At 30.8% G+C, this 21,957-nt stretch overlaps 2 protein-coding genes across 7 annotated transcripts; one reads left to right on the top strand and one right to left on the bottom strand.

Moving 5' to 3' along the window:
• Positions 1 to 289: 289 nt before the first annotated feature.
• Positions 290 to 8,341, top strand: MGT10 (magnesium (Mg) transporter 10). Of its 6 annotated transcripts, none has more exons than XM_028069799.2 (14): positions 305 to 857; positions 1,265 to 1,337; positions 1,614 to 1,684; positions 2,250 to 2,335; positions 2,441 to 2,531; positions 3,224 to 3,292; positions 3,711 to 3,791; positions 3,876 to 4,041; positions 4,125 to 4,170; positions 5,747 to 5,827; positions 6,504 to 6,586; positions 7,083 to 7,126; positions 7,224 to 7,343; positions 7,961 to 8,341. In XM_028069799.2, the coding sequence occupies exons 1-13, from the start codon at positions 477 to 479 to the stop codon at positions 7,317 to 7,319; spliced, it is 1,368 nt and encodes a 455-aa protein (XP_027925600.1). In that variant the 5' UTR covers positions 305 to 476; the 3' UTR covers positions 7,320 to 7,343; positions 7,961 to 8,341. The 6 variants fall into 6 exon arrangements, 4 of the variants coding, with proteins under 4 accessions (XP_027925600.1, XP_027925597.1, XP_027925598.1 ...); XM_028069796.2 differs by having other exon boundaries at positions 306 to 857; positions 7,930 to 8,341; XM_028069797.2 differs by having other exon boundaries at positions 306 to 857; positions 7,950 to 8,341.
• A 2,363-nt stretch (positions 8,342 to 10,704) lies between these two features.
• LOC114185237 (Protein kinase superfamily protein) lies at positions 10,705 to 16,042 on the bottom strand. Its single transcript, XM_028072851.2, has 4 exons — positions 15,633 to 16,042; positions 13,780 to 14,766; positions 11,592 to 11,639; positions 10,705 to 11,416 (listed from the first exon to the last, which is right to left on the bottom strand). Exons 1-4 carry the CDS (start codon positions 15,819 to 15,821, stop codon positions 11,042 to 11,044), a joined length of 1,599 nt encoding a protein of 532 aa, XP_027928652.1. The 5' UTR covers positions 15,822 to 16,042; the 3' UTR covers positions 10,705 to 11,041.
• Between the last annotated feature and the right edge of the window lie 5,915 nt (positions 16,043 to 21,957).

Consider the following 21,957-nt stretch of genomic DNA (forward strand, 5'->3'; position numbering starts at 1 on the left):
CAATTAAAATGTCGAAGACGACGAATATCAGCCACACGTAACGTGCAACAAGATTATCCGCCACAAACTAATGTATTTATTTATTCTTTATTTAAATTTATATTTAGATACTGAAAATACACACGGTTAACTTTTTAGTCTTTTTTCTTACGGGAGTTTCGGACAAATTCGCCTTTGGCACTTTTCCGTGGTTATCCAATATCCATCATCAGTTCATCACTTTTCTCGTTCCGTCAACGTCATCGGAATATTATCATTATTAGTATAGAGTTAAGCTAAATATTTTATTATTATTGTAACAAAAGAAACATAATTTAGTAATAAAAAACTTGAATTGGGATAAATTATTCACCTGTTCCGTTTTGATCGTTACGGACACATACATACACCTTCAACTACCTACCTCATCCCCTCCCTGAACGGCATGCACGACCACCACCGTAACCATAACAGCAACTGAATTGAACCACGCTGATATGGCGTTATCTTGGCCACACGTGCTGCAGTTTCGTTCCCAACCTTTTCTCGGACATGCTAACTTCGTCTTCTTCTCCGATCTCACCGAATCTCGCTCTGTGGAACTGCCGTGCACTGGTTCCCTCACTCTGCTTCGTCGGTGCAAGATCTCCGGCCAGTCTCCGGCGGCGCTGAAACCGGTGAAATGTCTCAGCAGATCCACGGAGGAGAAGCAGAGCGACGCCGAAACCGCTCTGTCCGACTCCGAGGAAGTTGTCGATGAACCAGATGACCGGAACCGAACTTCCGTTCCGGCAAACGGTCGTGTTGGTTCGCAGAGGATTGCCACCGCGTTTTCAGGCGATTCTCTTTCTCTCGGAGTTCGAGAACCGGTTTATGAAGTTCGTTCTTATTAGCTCTTTTTCTCTTTTATTTTTTTTCTTATTTTGAAATTTAATCGAGGAATTCAGGCAATTCTCCTGTTCCGGTTAAATGGACTGAAACCTCAGGTCTTATGTCGTCGACGGCTTCACTCTGTTTCAATCCAGCTTATAAGTAGTCATTTTAGTAGTTCAATTCTCATCGAAACCAATTGTTACGATTTTTACAAATACTCAACTCCGAAAGATTAGTTCATTAGAGGGGATAATCTCTCTGATTAAATTTATCTTATTGGAACTCCTGCAACTAAATTAGCAGCTTAATAAAGTAATTGCATCTTCTCCAGTTTTATTAACTAGTAGTTTTTCTTTCATCTCACTAGTTTACTGTGCTTCTTTTCCTCTTTCTGTTTATATAAATTGCGAAGGTCGTTGAAGTGAAGTCTAATGGGAAAGTGTCAACTAGAAAAATCAACAGGAGACAATTGTTGAAGTCAAGTGGTAAGTAAAAAGCATCTATGTCCTAAGATTTGAAGTTGAGAATACTTGCCTCCAGTATCTTATAACATTCTGTTCTTCGTGCTACGCTTATTTCACTTTGGATGAGCTAAATTTAGAATGAGTTGCTTATAAACATGATAACAATAGAATTCGCGCAACAATTGTCTTTTAATGGGGCAATGTACTTGCATCGCGCTCTGTTCGTTTTTTTGCAATGATACTGTTCATGTATTTATATTATTTGCCGTTTTTTCCATTTTCTGTTTAATTATTCAGGTCTTCGTCCTCGGGACATTCGAAGTGTGGATCCTTCATTGTTTATGACAAATTCAATGCCTGCTTTGCTGGTAAGTTTCTTCTTCCCCCATATCATTTCTTAATACCTCGTTGTATGAATGAAAGCACGAATTCATGTTAACGAATAACCCACTGATGAGTGCCCCGTTACCATGTTATTGTCAACAATGGATTCCACATTTTTTTCGTGAAAAATTGTATGTTTCGTTACATAGTTTAAGAAATATATTTTGATCTTTGTTTTCATCCTCATCCTGCCCGAATTGCTGTAAAGGGGGCTTGGCTACAATGCAATCAAGTGTGTAGATAGGTTAAATGGAAAACTAGACTTGTGCCCTAAAATTTATGGGAGTAAAACCTACGACACATCTTTTAGAAATATTAATTTAATCAACCTATTATCGAAGTTAATAGATAAGTTGTCGTAGAGCTAGTATTACAATGTTAATAGAAATTCATCCTCAAAATGAATTCATTTATGGTTGATTGTGTGTGTGGATGGATGTGTATATATGCACAAGCTTTACCCCATGTGGTAAGGATGAATATACAATTTGATTATGGATTGCTGCCTTTATCAATTAATTATGTATACCATTTCTTTGCCTGTATTAGGTCCGGGAATATGCTATACTTCTAAATCTGGGTTCACTACGAGCAATAGCAATGCAAGATTGTGTACTTATATTTGACAATAATCGGTATTATTCTAATTCTGAAATGATTCATAAATTATATGGGATGCATTACCATCCCTATTTCTTTGTTAAAGAGAATACACTAAAACTTTTGTTGACATTTATCAGCATAGGGGGGAAAGCTTTTCTAGAGACATTGCTGCCTCGATTGAACCCCAAGAACAGCAATGGAGGACCATCGATGCCATTTGAAATTGAGGTTAGTCTGGACTTTCGAATTTTCTTCTTCATTTAGCATCCTGATTACTAAATAGGAGAAAAACAAAAATAGAGTCGCAGCCACTCCCTCATACTCTTGAAACAAGGAGATCAACAGTCCAATGAGACAACAAAGTAAAGTGAAACTGGTTTGGAGTTGGATATGGCTTATTTTCAAGGGTTGATATAACGCATTTATTCCTAATTGTATTCTGAGAAACAATTATTAGAATTAAACTTCGGTACATATTAATGTCCTCAAGGTTCGGTAAACCTAAGATGGTGTGGTGTAGTGGTGGTTGTTGTGGATGTTTAGGAATACTAATATAAAATAATGACAATATTATAACTAATAAAATGTATCAAGTGTAAATATGAGGCAGAAGGATCTAATCATGCTGACAATTACGAATGCAGAAGACCAAGAAAGTGTCTTGAACAGAAAGCATATAGGGAACTCTTAAAAACTGTTTTTGACTTTCGGGCAGTCAATTTCCATGTAATTGGGCCCTTGTTTCGTTGTGGCAAATACGCTCTTCAAAATCAACACGAGGAATTTTAATATGACTGTTTAGGTGAGGATGCATATAATGAGTTGGCTATCGTGGGTGTACTTCTGTCATCATTTGGCTTGCCATCTTACTCATACTGTTGTGAACTGTCTTCTCCTTAGTCATTTGGTGAAATTTTTAGGTTGTTGAAGCAGCATTGCTTTCAAGAATACAGCGATTGGAGCAGAGATTGATGGACTTAGAACCTCGTGTGAGTATGAGAACACAGTGAGTAACTGAGTATATTTATGTTAAGTCTTTGTATGTGTATACTTGCTGATGCTTTTGTCTATTTTGTTTTATTATTATTTTCACAAGTGACTATTTCTACTTGCCTGCGAGTAAAAACTGGTAGGAAAGGCTTTATTTTTCTCTGTAATGTGTTCCAGCCACTCTCTATGCAGACATTCTACACGATCTTTAAATATATCCTAAAGTGCAAGTCATGGTGCTTTACTTTTGACATGGCTTGTATCCTGAAGCAGAAAACTTTCTTGTTTTAATATTTCATGAACAATGTTGGATTTTTAGTTTTGGAGACCATAACAGATTATACATTTACTGCTTCTCTCTATCTCTGAATTCACTCCTCGATTGGAATTTTCTCTCCCTCTCCCTTTTGGTCCTAGGTACAAGCCCTTCTTGAGGCCTTGCCAAATAGGTTAACTGGTGACATATTGGAGCAGCTTCGTACTAGCAAACAAACTTTGGTACTTTTGTCTCTAGATTTTTTAACCAATCTTGAGTGATTCTGGATAAAACTAGAAATTTATTTCTTTCTGCCCAATTACTAGGTTGAGTTAGGTTCCAAGGCAGGAGCTCTCAGACAGATGCTGCTTGACCTTCTGGAGGATCCTCATGAAATACGCCGTATATGCATCATGGGAAGAAACTGCACACTTAATAAAGGAAACAATAATATGGAATGCTCAGTGCCTTTTGAAAAGCAGAATGCTGAGGGTAAGCTATTTCTGTTGCTAACATCAATATGGATTTCCATTCCTCAGTAGTAGAGCTATAACATAGCTTCTCATGATATGTAGAGGAGGAGGAGGAAATTGAAATGCTTTTGGAAAATTATCTTCAAAGGTTAGTCTCATTCCAAACATGTGCAATACATTTCATAGTTGATTTATCTGACATTTGTAGAAGGCTGCAGTCACTGAATTAACATGAAAAAACGCAAATTGAAAGAAAGAACATTAACCGTTCACCTGTCACTAATATTATTGTTACACGAGACTTCAATGTTACAAATCCCATGTACACCCAGAAAATTCTTCCAAGTTGTCCCACATAGCCTAAGGATGTAGTCCAAGTGATCCTTATAAAATTTGTGCAACCAAAACAGGTTTTAGAGTTGAGTGAGACACGTTATACTTCTATTACTCTCTAATCCATATTAAAATATCTAAAGCGAAACTGCATTTAGAAATAAGTCCCATAAGGTGGTAAATATTTTATATCTAATTGCATGTGATTTTGTGACTTTATATTTTGTTTCAGTTTCCTAAATAATTTCTTAATAGTAAATTATTGGCACTTTTAATTGAGGAGAAAGATAGTTAGTTGTTACCACTTTTACCTGAGGATTGAGTATGAAAGTTACTGATAATTATGTGTCTAAATTTGTCACTCTATTTTGCTCTTTCAATTATTTTAAATATGAATGTTAATAACATATCATATTCATCGCTTCCAGCTCAAAATATCCCTATGTACTTCATTTACCTTTTCTCCCTATCTTCTTTTTTCACCATAATTCCAACAATTGGTATCTCCTATGCAACTCTTCCTATCTTTGATGAGGATAACTATGACCTTTGGACAATAAAAATGAAGCTTGGAAAAACAATAAATTGTCACTCAATCTACGACAAAAGTTGAAGTTGAATTTGTTTATGTTACCACTACTGATAACCAAAACTTTTTGGTTGAGAAAATTAATTTACCTTAACATAGAGCAGAAGGAAAGCATAAAGATTCTTGTTGACAACAAAGTTTCAATAGTTATACAATACCATCCTTCATATAAAAACTGAGTTTTTAAACATTAAGTTATTTTTCTTAAGACGAGTGCAGAAAAATGAAATTGTTACTCTTATTTAATATAGAACAGAAAACCAGGTTACTAGTGTCTTTACCAAGCCACTAACTATCAACAAGCTCAAGTTCTTAAGATACAAGGTTGAAGTTTGTAATTCTTAAAGCAAGGAGTAGTGTTAAGTATTTACTTTTGTGTATTACACGTGACTTTAATTTTTTCTTTCAGTTTTCTAAATAATTTCTTAGTAGTATAAGTTATTGTCAGTTTTACTTGACCAGCAAATCAGTCAGTTACTACTTTTACTTGAGGAGCAAGTCTGTCAATTACTGATAATTACTATATCTATAAATGTGTCAATATATGTTACTTTTTCAATTGTAATAAATATAGACGATGTTGATCAATACAATATCAGATTCATTGATTTCAGCTCAAAATATTTGACATATTTTGTTTCTCCTTTCCTAACTTGTTTTTCTGCCATAATTCCAACATAAAGTTTTCAAACTCAATCATTAGTTTATTAGTCTAGCAATTGGCATTTGCTTTTTTTGGCTTGTAAGTCTACCATTTCTAATGATTACATCACAAAAATGATTTCTCTAAATGCACCTACAGATGTGAATCCTGTCATGGTCAAGCTGAAAGGCTTCTTGATTCTGCAAGGGAAATGGAAGATTCTATAGCTGTCAATTTGAGGTTTGAATATCTTCATCTCTTGATAACTGATAGGAATAACTGCGTTGAAAATATTACGTAATTTGAAGTTAGAAAGTTAGTGCTCTTCCGAATCCATTAATATGCCAACCATGGGATAGTGTTTGGAGTGCTGACAGATTCGGTGAAAAAGTCATATAACTTCAATTCATTTTTATGTGTTGAATGACCAACTTCAATTTTTCAAAATATAAAAATATAAAAGAAACCACTTAAAAATTGAGTAAAATTAACTAAAGTTACGTGATTTTTTCTCGGAAAGAAAAAGTCATCAAATCCGTTTCCGTGCTATCTTTCAAACAATGTGACTGTTTAGGCTCAGAAGTCACGTTAGGCATTGAACCATTTGATATCCATATTGTCGATGAGGTCAAAATCATGGTATAATACTGTAAGACATTTAAGAATTTCAAAATTCTAATCTCACAATTAAGAATGCTTCAAATATTGGGTGTTGTTACTGTAAACGTAAGGGAGCCATCTCGATTTTTTCTTGCAACAGTCTTCCGTAGATTAACCTGTAAGCATTGCATTTAATCAGACATTATCATATAGATTAGGTTAAATTTAAACCCCATTCAGAAAAAAAAACAATTTTTTACGTCATTACTCTGTCTATCATTAGAAACCTTCTAATAAAATTGATTTCATCCAACAGTTCACGAAGACTTGAGGTTAGCAGAGTAGAACTCCTTCTGCAGGTTGGAACATTCTGCGTGGCAGTTGGTGCCCTTGTAGCAGGTACAAAGTTTGGGTGATTATTGGATGCGAGATATTAAAATGGTTTCTGTTTACAGCAATACATACAATGGGTTTCAACAAACAACCCATAGTTTTACAGCCAAAAAAAAAGAAGACAACCAAAGTTTTAACCAGAAATTATTCAATTAATCACGCTTAAAACCACATCAACCAGCGAAACAAAACTTATTTCACATCAATTACATTAAACTTTACAAGTAATTGAAGTGAACTCAAACTTTTGGTTGGTTATCAATTTTTTGGAGGGCAATCAAAACATATCTTAGAATTTAATAAATCATTATCAATTTAGTTCTGAAGTATCATATTGATGTAATGATTATTACATCAATATTAGGAGATAGAAAGATATACTCTCTTTTTTAGTCAATGCATATTTTGGCATGAATAATTATGTCAACTTCAAGGACTGGTTTATTATCTGAGAGGATATTATAACTGTTTCCTGATTTTATGAAGATATATTTTGGTTCAGGTATATTCGGCATGAACCTGAAGTCCTATCTTGAGGAGCATGTGGTATGTGAATTGGCGTCTGAAGTCTTTTTCCCTGCATGATTTGCTTGATTCTTATTGGAATCAGTCTTTAATAACCATGTGTTTGGACGTGATGCAGTTGGCATTTTGGCTGACAACAGCGGGGATAATTGTTGGTGGAATTATTGCTTTCTTTCTGATGTATTCCTACCTCAGAGCGAGAAAAATATTTTGATTGGAAGAAGCTCCATATATTTAGGTAATTTTAACCTGTTTCCCTACAATGCAGCTCTAAACCACTTTTCTTCCGTCATTGGAACTATTAGCATGATATTGCCAATGTAACATCTTTAATCCATGATATCTCTATACACTAATGCAGCGAAACTTTTAATGCTGGTTAAAAAAGGATTTCTGTGCTGGTTTAGAACCGGCGTATCAGTTTTGGAACCGGCATAGAAAGTCAACATTCTATGTTGGTTCTAGACCCACCATAGAAAGTCCATTTAGATAGGAAAGTCTATAGAAAGTCCACTTGGATAGGAAGGTCTGTAACAAAAGTCACTTTGTATACCGTTTAGAGGTATAAGGAGTATAAAAAGTCTTTTACTTTATTACAAAATTGACACCTCTCCCACTTTCTTTCTGTTATGTTCTAATGATAATCAGCATAAAAAATTTCATCATATTTACAATTTTGTTACCACTTTACTTATCATGACGGGTCAATTATAACCGTCACAATAAATCGACATAAAATCTAATTTTTGTACTAGTGATAGATGCTAATGACCTTTTAGCAATCAACATAACTACAATCTGTATTAATTCCTCCTAACCTGAAGGGAATCTAATTTCCTTTTAGGGAAATGTCAGGTTGTGAACTAATTGTAAGCACCCAACAAATGCAGTGATTTGCACGAGGATCAATCATCCAAAATGACTTCGAAGGTATGCAAGATGGTACTCCCATTACTGAGCTGTGGATGAGCATTAATTTTCATTCTTGTTTTGGAGAGGGGGCACATTTTTTGGTTGGTGAATTCATAATGTATATGACAATGACTGTCATGATAGAAGCGATCATCGTTTGGCTGTTGTGAGTGTAGGCGTGAGTGTTGTGTACACTAAAACATTATTCGACTTGTAATACTGTATGCTATCTTGAGGTTCAAGGCATTGCATCGTAGAGGTAGTTCAATGCAGATGTCGATCAACCCTTGCATGGTTTTCAAGAATGTAATTGCCTGAATTGCATCTTCCGATTCAAAAAATTAACATAGATTAAGCTCGTAAGGCAGACTATATCTGATCAATCAACTAAGCAGTACAATACAAATATCAATTCGTAATTCTAAGACCTCGTACGAAAAATCTCTCCAGGCAGGAACGCTGATTTCGTTCGCTTAAGTATTTTTTACATTCATGAATTTCACACCACAAAATGATCCTCTCCTTTCTTTCTTATTGTCACCCTTTCTATCATTAAGATTTTTATAAAATAAATGCATTGTGGGCCAAATTCACTTTGGTTGTAATCCTAATACATTTTATACTGTTACTTCCTGCACCATATCCCAACACCTTATCATTCCCAAATATATTTTCCAGAACACATTAAACCAAATCCGGAAATTCTTTTCAGATAGACAATCACCCAATTTCTATTAGGGAAATAATTTTCCGGAGGTTTTTGATGGGTGAACATTGCAGGAAGTCATTGCATTTGTGTAAAGGCTTTACGGGCTGGAGAGTTTCGACCAACTCATTCTTTGGACTAATAAAAGAAAACTTATCTTAGATGTGAGTTATGATTGGTTCATGGATCACAAATTAAAGGCTTAATTACGTTTTTGGTTTTCACTTTTGTCAATATTTGGTCCTTCAATTTTTTTTTTCTGAGTCTCGATTTTTTTAAGAGTGGTTCAATTTATTCTTTGCCGTTTAGTTTTGTATAAATTTTGTTAAAGTTAATGTTATATATCAATGTTTGATTTTTTTGAACTTTTTTTTTATACATGTCACTTCACAATTGTGTCATGTAACTAGTCTTAATTTTGTTCCTATATTTGTTTTTAGTTTCAATATAGTCACAATTTTTGTAAAAAAAATTGAACAATATTATCTCTCTTTAGATTGAGACTCAATTTATTTTTTGTATAAATTTTGTGTTGATATTCTTACTAAAGTTAACATTTTTATTAAATATTTCTGAAAATATTTTTAAATTAATTTTAAAATCTATACAAAATACATATTTGAAATCATGTTAGTTAGAACTTGAATGTGATTATTAAATCTAACATGTAAAACGTAACACACAAAAATTTATTAACAAATTAAAATGAATAAGTTGAGTAGTACAATTCTCAAGATTCAAGTATTAACTTTATCAATTCACTCATGTTTTACCTATGTGAGTTGTCATAAATATTTCATATAGATTTTAAAGTTTGTTTAAAAATATTTTTATAAATATTTAATAAAAATGTCAATTTTAGTAAAAATAATGTCAATTTAAAGAGAAACAATATTATTCAATTTTATAAAAATTGAAACTAAATTAAAATTAAAAAATAAATGTAAGAACTAATTTGATACTACATGAGTCAGTCTTGATGTGACATGTGTATAAAAAATTCTAAAATATTAAAAAATTAAATCAAAAAATCAAAAATTGACATTTATCGCTGATTTGAACACCATTTTTCAAAACTAATAACAAATACCGAATTGATAAAATAAAAAATTGATAATCAACTTAACACTTATTGATAAAAACAAGTACCAATAGTTAAGCCTAAATTAAATTGACAACTCTACGGCTAACTATTTTTGGTTCATTGATTACTAAAGTTCTATGAGGAAGTATCAGTTAGTTAAAACATATTTAGTAAAGACTCTTCATCAAAAAGTATCATTTATTTTTTGAGATTTTTTGAAAGACAGATAAGAATAAATTCTTCAACGAAGGTAATGATCGTAAGTTTTTTAAAAAGTAGATAATAAATTTAATCATTGAAATTATCAATGAAGTTACGAAACACGAATTTATAACTATAGTTTTTGTAAATTCTACTATATCATTAGTTTTAAGATTCTCTTACAATTTTTATTTGAATCTTTCAAGATTCATACTCTTATAGAAACACGTCTTAATCTTATCACTTTGTGAACAAAGATAATTCAAGTCTTTAAACGTCCTCAGAATATTTAATTATCAACTTAGTCTGAAGTAGTTATATTGTAGCTGAGTTCCTTTAAAACTTTATCACCAATTTAATTCTATAGTTTCGATTATTAAAGACCTGCTTGCAATGTAAATCTTTGAAGATCTGATATGATAACAAAATATTTAGAAGAGAAGTATGGGAAGATTTAAATATTTGAAATACTAAAATAGTAACTAAAATAGTAAATATTCAGAAGACTGGATAAAAATATCTACACTTTTTTTAAATAACCTCGTCAAACCTTTTCTTTTCCTTTTCTAAACAATAACATTTTTTCTTTTTTACACAATCATGTCATACTTAGATCAGAGCTGAATTTTAGGTTAAAACTCGTGAAATTACTGATAAAAAAACAAACCATAACCAGGAAACAAAAGATGCAGCAAGTAAAGTCTACTGCAACAAAATCTGATATATGGATACATAAGAAAAAAAAATAATGATGATAACTCGTTCAAATGTACAGTTCGAACCCCTCAAATATAGCACTTCCAAAATGAAGAAAATCTAACCTAGGGAGAAGCTTCATACAAATTCTCCAAAAAGATAAAACCGTGGTTATATCACAGTGTGACTAGCTTCCCCATAAAGGGCTTCTTCCCAAATAACTATAACATCATGCTGCAAGGACAACCTAGGTTTACCATATAAACAAAAACAGATGGCATACCCACCTAAACAAGCCAATGAACTTCCATTTTCATGGCTTCACAAATTGGAACTCTTAGAGTTTCTTTGAATTTCCATCTATGGCCATATTCCCCATACCAACTTCCACAGCCTCCTGCTCAGCTTTTTCCCTCTGCATGTTTTCAGATATTTCCCCATCAATTGCAGCAGTAGCTACTGAGGGCTCAAGAGTCCTGGGACCAGCACTGAACCATGGATGCTGAAGGCATTGTGCAGCGGTTGGTCTCTTTTCAGGGACAAAATCAAGTAATGGAAGAAGAAATTCAGCCATGCCATTTGCATCTTCTTCACTGAAATCATACTTCTCCATCATCACCTTAGTAAGAGGCCAGAAACGCAATCGCCTGATGTGTCTCAAATCGCCATATCTGTTGAAAAAATCTCGGGAATAGCGGCCACCAAGTGCAATCTGAAGGTAAAGGCGTTCAATTTTTATCAAAGGGAACAGATAAAATAATCATGGTTCTTGGAATAACATATTGCCGTAAACTACCATTTTTGTTTTTTTTTTTATTATTCAAACAGGAAAATGGTTGAATATTTTTGTTCTTGATCATACAGCCAAAAAGGAAAAACAGGCCTACCTTGCGTGGCATCATCCCAAGAAGCTCCATCATCAGTGCTAGATGATCCTGCAGAGTAGATTCCAAATTGTCAAAAATCTATAGACTGAAATTGAGGTTCAAATAACCACAACAGTATTTCACAATTTATATATTTCTTCCAAAAGAACAGGAAATGAAGACATTTTCAGTTAGTATCACGCACAGATAGTGTACATTATTTTAAATGAATGAAGGCTTAGAGCTACTATCATTTATAAACAAGTTATTTGACCTCAATTGGTCCAAACTTCAAAAAGTTCTTAAAGGAGCACAGTGAAGCATCAATTCTAAGATCAATTGAATAAACAAACAAGATTATAACATCTTCAGCAATTTTGTCTCCACTGTTGTGATCATTCATAAAACTTGACAACTGCAGTGTCTCCCCCATCTTCAACTAAAAGGAAGGCTTTGATGATGTTAAGTCTTTAAGGGACAGGAAAAGTGGATACAAAACATGGTGGTCATGGTTATTGAATCGAGATTCGAACAGTGAATTGTTTTTTCATGAATTTTGAATCTTAATATACACAATTTGTATAACTTAAAAGATAAAACCCTTAAACAAACACTATTTTTTATAAAAAAATAAAAAATATAACAAAAGTTGTATATAAATTTAAATTTATTTTCTTTTCAAAAATATCAAATAAAAATCCTTGAATAACAACTAATTTAATATAAAAATATAAGAATCAATATATACTAGTTTAAATTGAAAAAAAAGTATCAAATAAAATATTAAACAATAACTAAAAAATATAATCACTTATATATTAATTTAAACAATAACTAATTTTTTCAAAGAGATAATATTGATCTTTTATAAAAATCAGAATCAAAAATAAAAAACAATATATAAATTATGACTGTCACTGTAAAATATAAAAGCATGTTAGTATGATTAAAGTTGTTAGATAAAAAAAATATGAAAAAACATTTTATATTTTAAAATCTTACTCTGAAAAAACTATTCAGAACTCTCTCACTCAGTCATCTTATCACAGTTCAGGAGTTAATCTTCTCCCAGGTTTATTTCCTCTCCCTTTTGTATTCATATTCTCCCATCTTCTCCAGATTTCAACTTTTCTCATCTTCTCCATTCTCACTATTCATCTTCTCCCAATTTCTTTTACCGTGTCTTCTGCAGTTCTATTATCTGATGTTCATTTTCTCCGCTTCTTATCTTTTCCCCTGAACTTTCATCTTCATTGAGTTTCTTTTCTTTCTGATTTTGTTCCCTTATTACAAATCGTATGTAATGAAAACTGAATTGCTAATCACATGATTGACATCCGATTCAGTGATTCAAGTTACAAAACAATTCATCAAACGATATGTATCACTGGGGGAGAATTTTGTAATGAATCATGATTTCAATCACGATTCATGTTCCTTTATGCATTATTTGATAAAATAAGATTACACCTCAAAAGATGGAGGATATAATATTTGTTCATAGCAATCTTCATCTTCTCAAGAGAACCCTCAAAATACAATGATGAGGCAACAAAATTGTAGGATATTGCAAGAGATGACTTCTCATTGGATGACAATGGGATTTTAGAGATTGCTAGCTTATCTCTTGATAACCCAGACTTAGAAGATTTGTTTATAATTGTTTCTCTTGATTTGTTGGATTATGAAGCATGATTAGTACTAGTTACTAGATTTACAATTCATTTGTGTGTTGTGTTCTCATGTCATATATTTTTAATCTACCCGAATCCTAGTGTTTGTGCCGTATCCACATCAATGCCTCTTAGACATTTATAAGGCCTTGGGCTCTCCAAATACAACAACTAGCTTTTATGGTGTGGATCTCTCAAGATTCAAAATCAATTGGTATCATAAGCCTTCTGCAATAGAAGGTGTGAGTCTCCCAAGGTTCTTATCCATTTTTAACAAATATTTACTGAACAAAAGTAGCAGAAATGTTATTTTAATGCAGATATGATTCAAAAATTTGAGGTACAAAATTGAATTTTACCATTGAAAACAAACCCAAACGGTAAGGACAAGTTTTATTCTCAGAACAATATTGATAGCAAGCCAGTTTTAATAGTCATAATAATAATAGTAATATAATAGTAACAACAAGTGTTAGATAATTATGGCATGAAATGAAGCCAACCAGTTCTTTCAAAGTTCAAACAGGTGCACTTACCTCATCCCTATCATAGTTGTCACCACTATGAGGATCAAAAAGAACATCGCCAGTGGCAAGCTCAAAGCAAATGCAAGCAAAGGACCATAGGTCAGCTGGAGTTGAGTATTTAGATCCAAGAAGAACTTCAGGACACCTGTACTGCCTTGTCTGAATATCATTTGTAAATTGTTTATAAGTCCAACAAGCATTACCAAAATCAACCAGCTTGCACTTAAGATCGACAGATGCAAGCAACTTCTTTCTTGTAGAGCGGCTACCTCTCCTGTGACCATGACTTCCTTGGGGAACATCCTTAGTTTCAGAAGTCTTTGTTGATTCATCTTTACTAACAGGGCTATTAGGTTTATTGTCACCAGATTCTACACTTGGTTTCACATCAGTACTACAATCATCTTGCTCATCAGGTGCTTTGGAATCCTCCTCAGCTTCCTCAGCATGCTCCCTTCCAACAAAGCCCTGGGCTAACTTTTTAGCCTTTTTTCGCAATTTCTTTTTCTGGTTCTTGGTTAGATCTCCATTCACATTCTTATTGACTACTGTTATCCCATTTTTTGTTACAGCCTTATCCTTCGTGTTTGGAAGGATAAGTGGAACACCTGATTTTCTAGGATCCTTAGATGGATCTATGGGAGACAGAAGCAAGACATTCTCAGGCTTCAAATCAGTGTGTATTACAGAAAGCTCGCGGTGCAAGTAATCCAAACCCACCAAAACATGGAAACAAATTTCCTTGACCACAGGAAGGGAAACACCTCGGTAATCACTGTACTTGATAAGGGTAAGAAGATTATCACCAAGAAATTCAAAAACCATACAAACATGCTGGCCATTAGGCCCTGAATGCTTAAAGTGGTCCAGAAGCTTTACAACACATTTTTTGTCATCTGGATCCCCATCAGCAATTTGTTTGAGAATCTTTATCTCATCCATTGCCGCCTCAGTGTAATGTTGAGCACTCTTTTGAATTTTTAAGGCAACATATCGCTACAAACAAACAATTTAAACCATCACTAATAAAGTTCCAAACTATAGATTGCTACATGTATGTTAGCTAGGCATTGAAATAGTGAAGAATAACATGTACTCTATTTGGATAAATTTCTTTATAAGCCCTTATAAGAGAACAAAAACTAATTGTACTTTTCCCATAAGCTAAAACCAACTTCCATACTTAACTTATTCTTCTTATATAACATCCCGAGAAGCTAAGACGCAACAATTGATTTTGGCTTGGGGAGAAGCTCAATGTATTTATTCACCTACTTAATTTTCCTCTCCTGTAAGTGCTTCTAAAGAAGTTTATAGAGAGAGGATCACATTTCAAACAAGAATTTTCACCTGATGACAGGAACCTCTAATGTGACACAGTAACAAGATCAACAACGCGGCAAATTAAAGGAACAAGGCAACAAAAAACCAAATAACCGTATAACAGAATCTGTTAGCTGAAGATGAAAGATCGATACATATAATAAAATGAAACAATATACAAAGAAAAAAGAAACTCTTTAGACTGGAGGTTAACAGTTTTCCTTCAATAGCCAACCATAGATCAAATGAAAAGCGTAAACACCAATTAAAATCATTTCTTTCAATCACCAACTTTAGCAAGCAAAGTCAAAGCCAGTCCATCATTTCATAGACAAAAAATGATCATTTCATAGACCAAAAAATGGTGATAAATGTAAGCAGAAATTTGTCCAAATCTCCCGACCACAAACAGTTCTTCACAAACCAAATAAAAAAAAAACAAAAACAAAACTTAAACTTAAACTCTCTTGACAAATTGTAAATTGTCAAAAGCATTTGCTTCTGACATGTTGCGAGGAAACAAACAAAAGGGCACGCACCGATTTGTTAGTGTCCCAAGCGAGCCACACAGTGGAAAAATGACCCCAACCAAGCTTGCTCTGTACCACATAGCACCCATTCTTGAAAGTGTCACCAATTCGAACCGCATGGTACCCTCCGCGCCTGTAATCTTCAGTTCCTTCGTCCTCCGAACTGTAATCACTCACCTCACTCCGGTCCTCCGCCATTGAAGGACCTTCAAACACAAACCCGCTCTGAGACGGCGACAGAAGAAGAAAAAAATCGAGGAAGACAAATTGGAAAATTTCAACGAAGATGAATCGATTTGAACAATGAAGAGAAATATTGAAGTGAGAAGGAGGCGAGAGAGGGCCTTGAATTTGGTGGAAGGTGAATGTGGGAAATTAGGGTTTTTGAGTGGGTCTTGTTGCCGGGAAAACAACATAAGAACTAAGAAGGGGAATTCATAATTAAGTTACGTTTTTTTCATTTCAAATAAATAAAACTAAAGATAAATGCTTATTTTTTATAACTACATGTTATAGTAAATAAATATTTTTAATATATAAATTATATTTCAATTAAATTTTATGATAAACAATAAATATATGATGGACAGTTTATAATATGTTCAATTTTTATTTTAAGTTTTGATATTTCAAAATATTTTAAAATTTAATTTAAAAAATAAATATTAGAAAGAATAACTTAAAGTATTTACATTTCTTCTTTTACATATTTTACATCTTAATATATTATTTAATCTATGTAGTAAAAAATTGTCCTCTTCTATTTATTTATTTTATAACTTTCAAGATTCTTATTATCCCAGACTTTTTTTCCATTTTCTAATTAATGATTTTAAATTATTTTATTTAAATTTTAAACATATTAAATAATATAGCAAGTTTAAACAAAATAACATAAAAAATTATATGAATAAATATTACTTCACTTATATTCAGATTAAAACTAATATATACATTTATATTAAGATTATTACATTTAAACTTAATAAATACAGATACATAAAGAAATGTGTTTTTGCTTGTTTGCATAATAGTATCGAGGAAAAATAGTAAATTATAGCTTTGTTAAAAAAATAACATGTAAAATTACTTATATTCAATATTATTAGTGCTGATTTTATTCAAAAAGAGATAACCATGTCGTTTACAAAATTATTATCTCATACGATGCTATGGTTTATATCTCCAATTAAATCATTTTCATTTTTTCATTATTCATAAATTTGTATTAAGTCGTCGTTAAAAAACACTATCAGTATATAATTTTTTTAAAGAAAACATGCAATGTAATTGACTACACATATTTACAGCATTACTCAATTAAAAATTAGTCCATGCGATAAGTTTATTAAACTTTACAACATATATCATAGAAAAATATATTTAGAATTATATTTATTAATTAACTAGGTAGGAATATTATGTTATTTATCTTAGATTCAGAAGATCCGAGTAAGTTCAATACTTTGACATTTTGCTATTTGGAGTGATATTTCATTTTGGCAATGATTTTTGGTACATCAACATTTTATTTAGGTCAAGTTTGTACTTCCAAATGTTTCACTCCAGATCGATTTGGTAGTTAGCTGTTGGATGAATCTTTATTAGGATATCAATTTATTAAATTAAAATACACAAATATCAAGATGGGAAAAAGAGGTTGCTTTGTTTGAATTGACTTGAGAGTGGAAAGGAAAATAAAATATAAATAAATAAATAGAAAGTTAAATTATTTATATTAAAAGAAGATAAAAATAAATAAACAAATATTATAAACAATCTAATCGATGTGTGAAAATAATATTTTTATATTAATATAATTACAAAATAATTTAATTCAATTTATTTTTATTTCAACTATTTATTTTATTATAATAGTAAACGTAAATGATAATAATAATAATAATAATAATAATAATCAATAATATTAAACTCTTACTTTATCCGCAAATTATCTTAAGAGTATGAGAAAAGTTTAACCTTTTCAAACATTTTCGTTTTACGTATTTTAATATATTTTTAATCCTCAATTTTAACTTTTTTTATTTCTATTTAATATTTTTTTCGTGCTTAGAAACAAATCAAGATTGTGTGACAAAAAATTAAATTGTTAAAATATTTTCGTTTTCCGTATTTTTACATATTTCAATCCTCACTTTTAGTTTTTCTTGTTTTGCATTTTTCTTTACTATCTTTTCATGCTTAGAAACAAGCATGCAGTATAAACTTTTATTGTGATCTTTAAAATTTAAAAGTTCCTTTTTTAGTGTTTCAAATCTAAATTTGATATATATTAAAAGTTATATAATTTTTTGTCTACACAATCTGAAATTTTCCAACTCCTATAATTTAAATATAGACATTTTAGACATTTTCAACATCTCACGGAGGTGAAAAACAAATCACGGGATGCAAAAAGTAATTACCTTATTTTCATTTTGCACACCACGTTAGGGCCCAGGTCGTAAAGGTTTCCACACTAACTTTAAATAAACTATTAAGACTAGAATTAAGACCACAGAGACTCTATCGTATATATCGTATATATGTGTACGTATATTTTAAATATGTATAATATTATATTAGTAGATAATGATATTGTAATGTTATTAAATTAATATATAAAATAAAATTATATTTATTAAAAATAAAATAAAATATATTAAAAAAATGAGAAAATAATTGTTGATAAATAAAAAAAATAATAGAAAAAGTAGATATAGAAAATTTTATAAAAAAATTATAAAAATAACAGTCAATTTTAAAAAATTTAATAAATAATTATATTTTAAATGATCAAATTAAAAATTTTAAAATAATAAAAGAGAATCTCTTTATATATTGTTATAGATATTTTACATATTTAATTAAACTTATATTTTTAAATTAATTTTATGAAAGAAATTGTTTTTTTTCTTTTCTGACCGGTTAACCCACTCCAAGCAAAACACCAAGATTTCTAATCGGTTTTCAATTAATTGACCGATATAGAAAATATAAAAAAAATGGCTAAACTATTTTTTCATCTGGTATTATAGAAACTATTTCCAAAACCATTACGCCGGCAACCATTACCTTTATACTCATTATAATCATATTCAACGGGATTCCCATGATTTATTATCTGGAGAAAAGCTATGACTTTCTTTTGTGTTGTTTTTCAAAACTTATACAACAGGTTCATGATTTTTGGGGAAGTGGCAAACATAATAGAATATTTGTTAATATTGCTTTGATGATGTTTTCGATGTATAATGTATAAACAAACTATAATAAGAAAACGAAGATGTTGTTGATTGTTGTTCATGAGTTCATTGCTTTCTTACGTTACCTTGTTTATTTATTCATTCACCTTTTGTAGAACACAAAAAATAAGACATTCGGAGAGAGCAACGTAAAGAGCGGAGAAAAAATAAAAATAAATTGGAGTTTACAAGGTAGTGTCTTCAGACCCCACTTTCTTTCTCTAGAAACATAAGAGAGAATTTTTAATATATCATTGCAACAAAGTTCAAAACAAAACTGAACACTCATCGATTCATGAATGTGCATCGATCCAGTGACTATGACTGCGATGGATGTGGATGGTGGTGTCTGAGAGAAAGAAAAAAAAAAAAAAGAATCTGAAAGATGATATTAACACATGAAAAGAGAGTCAAAGTTGGTAACATTATGTGCTATTATTTTTGTCATTTTTTTCTTAAATTGTAATTCTCTTGGACCAATACTCTTATCTGATTGCTAGATAAAATAATAATTTCTTTTAACTTTGGTGTTTTTATTAGAAATCTCACATCGATTAAAGATTTCATAATATACAAGTGAGATGCAAATCTTATGATATAAGTCGATTTTGTGGGATTGAATTAAGTTTAAAGTCCATTTCTAACATTGTATCAAACTCAGATTATAGTGTAAAGATTGTAAATTGATTTTATTTTTGATTGTAAAATTTAAATTTTTTATTGCAGAAGAAATCCATAAATAAGGATATAAATAAAAGTGTCATTGCCTCATCAAGTCTATGTTCCAGATACTTAATAAATTTTGCGGTGAAAATTACAAATTTTACACTATTAGATGCCAAAATTTGGATATACCATTAAGGAAGTTATTCTACAAGTATTTTTATTTTTATAACTTTTTATTATTTTTTCTTTATATTTTGGAGGCGATACTTTTTGTAAATATTTTTGAGAATCGATCAATTTTAATATTTTTTCACTAATAAAATTATATTTATATAAAATAAGATATGAAATATGGGAGATATAAGATATAAGATATAATGTTTAATATTATAACTATGACAAATAAAAACTATTTAAAATAATTTGAACTTAGATATGACTCGTGGCTAATATATGGCTATAAAGAATTTATGATTCTGAGGTTATCGTTGATGTAACTGTTTGTGGACTTGGAACCACATGTCTTGCAAGAAAAGTTGAGCATATTTGAGTTGGTGAAGAAAAGGTAGGTATATCTGGTGTGCAAGTTATATGTGCTTCATTAACCCCAATACTCTAACCTAACCATTTTTGTCAATTTTGTTAAATAGGAATGAAGAAAATATCAGCATTTCCCGGACTTGTTCAGTTTCTTACTACAAAACGTGGTCAACATTTTTTTCTCATAAATAATGGTCACCAAGATTTTATATTTGCTTTCTAGGGTTCAATTGAAGAGATAAGTTTGCAAAAATTGAAAAAATATTTGAATCTTGCTTTTGGGTTTATTTTTTCTTTATCAACTTATTATTATTATTATTATTTTCTATATTAAAAAAACAGAAATAAACTGAGTCAATGTTTTGGGATTGAGTTTTTGTTGTCAACGAGGTCTCATGTTTTGACAAGAAAAGAGTTGGAGTTGGTGTATGGTGTTAAGGTGTATCTATCTCAGTCTTCTAGAACATAACATCATCCTTTTGAAATATTTCTTTCACATTCATAAACAAACAAAACAAACAATACGGTTCCGATCAACAAAACAAGAACGACATCGTTTTCGGTCATCAATTGATGTGGAGTTTTCATGTCAAACAGGTCGGTTAAACGTGACCCAGCAATTTATTTACTTATACCAAATTATAAGGTGAAAATGTGGATATGACGTTCACAAATGTGTTCTTTTTTGTAACGTCCATCAATTATTAATGTTTAATCAATGTAGTCATTTTCAATTGACATACGTGGGTGGTGGCAAATAATAGTATATTTTTTTTAAAAAAATTTAAATTAGCCATGGTTTTCTTTGACAGCAGCTGACCGAGTTTTTTCAGATTAAAAGAAGAAATTAAAAAATGAGTGAATATTTAATTTTTATTTTAATTTGTTGATTGAATAGTTTACTTATTTTTCACATATCAGGCATATAATCTATTACGTGGTAATAGATTATATAATTACACAAATTATAGTACTATTTTTCATTTAATTTTTCATAACTAATTTAAAAATAACTTATTTTTATTATTATTTTTTATTAAAAATCAATTTATAAAATAAAAATTTGTACCGAGAGAGATATATATGGTACTAGATATTTATAATCATTCAACAAAAATAAATCTACGATGAATAAATTCTTTACACGATAAATTTTACTATGATAAATTTTTATATAAAAGAAAATTTAAAATTAACTCAACTTATAAAACCTACAAAACCGCTTATAAAATAAAATGGTTAAATATTTTTTTATTCTTTAAATTTTGGTGAAAATTGAAATTAAAATTTTGAACTAATTTAGTTTTTAATTATGTAAATGTATGAATTTAATCCTTTTAACAAATTTTTCTTAAGTTGATTTAACGTTCAAACACATTTCATTAAGTTGATTTGACGTTCAAACACATTTCATTATAGTGTTTAAATTTTGTTTATACCTTTGGACACATTTTTACTTCAATATTAGTTGAGAAATGGGTATAAAATATTAAATAAACTTAACAAAATTCAAAATTCAAATTTTAAAGATAAGAGACTAGACTAATTTAAAATTTCAAAAATTCTCACTATAAATCAAAGAAAAAAAAACATATTTAACCCAAAATAAAATTTACATTCGTTGTTTTATAAATTTATCTTTAATTCCAATAATTTTCCTTTCTTTATAAAGATGAAAAGCTTGATATTTATTTAACTTAATCATGGAAATAAAGGCCCTACTAAGCCACAAAAATCCCATTCTGCCGCTTGAAGGTGCGTTTCCAATAACGAAAAAGTAAAAAACAGAAGAAAGCGATTAGGGTGAAATGGGGAATATACAAGTCGAGACTTTGGGTTTCAGCATATTATTCATGCTATACTTTAACTTTTGGTTTCTACAA

The sequence above is a fragment of the Vigna unguiculata genome, chromosome 5 (assembly GCF_037176805.1).
Source record: "Vigna unguiculata cultivar grain cowpea cultivar isolate G323 ecotype 2 chromosome 5, ASM3717680v1, whole genome shotgun sequence".
Classification (NCBI taxonomy): Eukaryota; Viridiplantae; Streptophyta; class Magnoliopsida; order Fabales; family Fabaceae; genus Vigna; species Vigna unguiculata.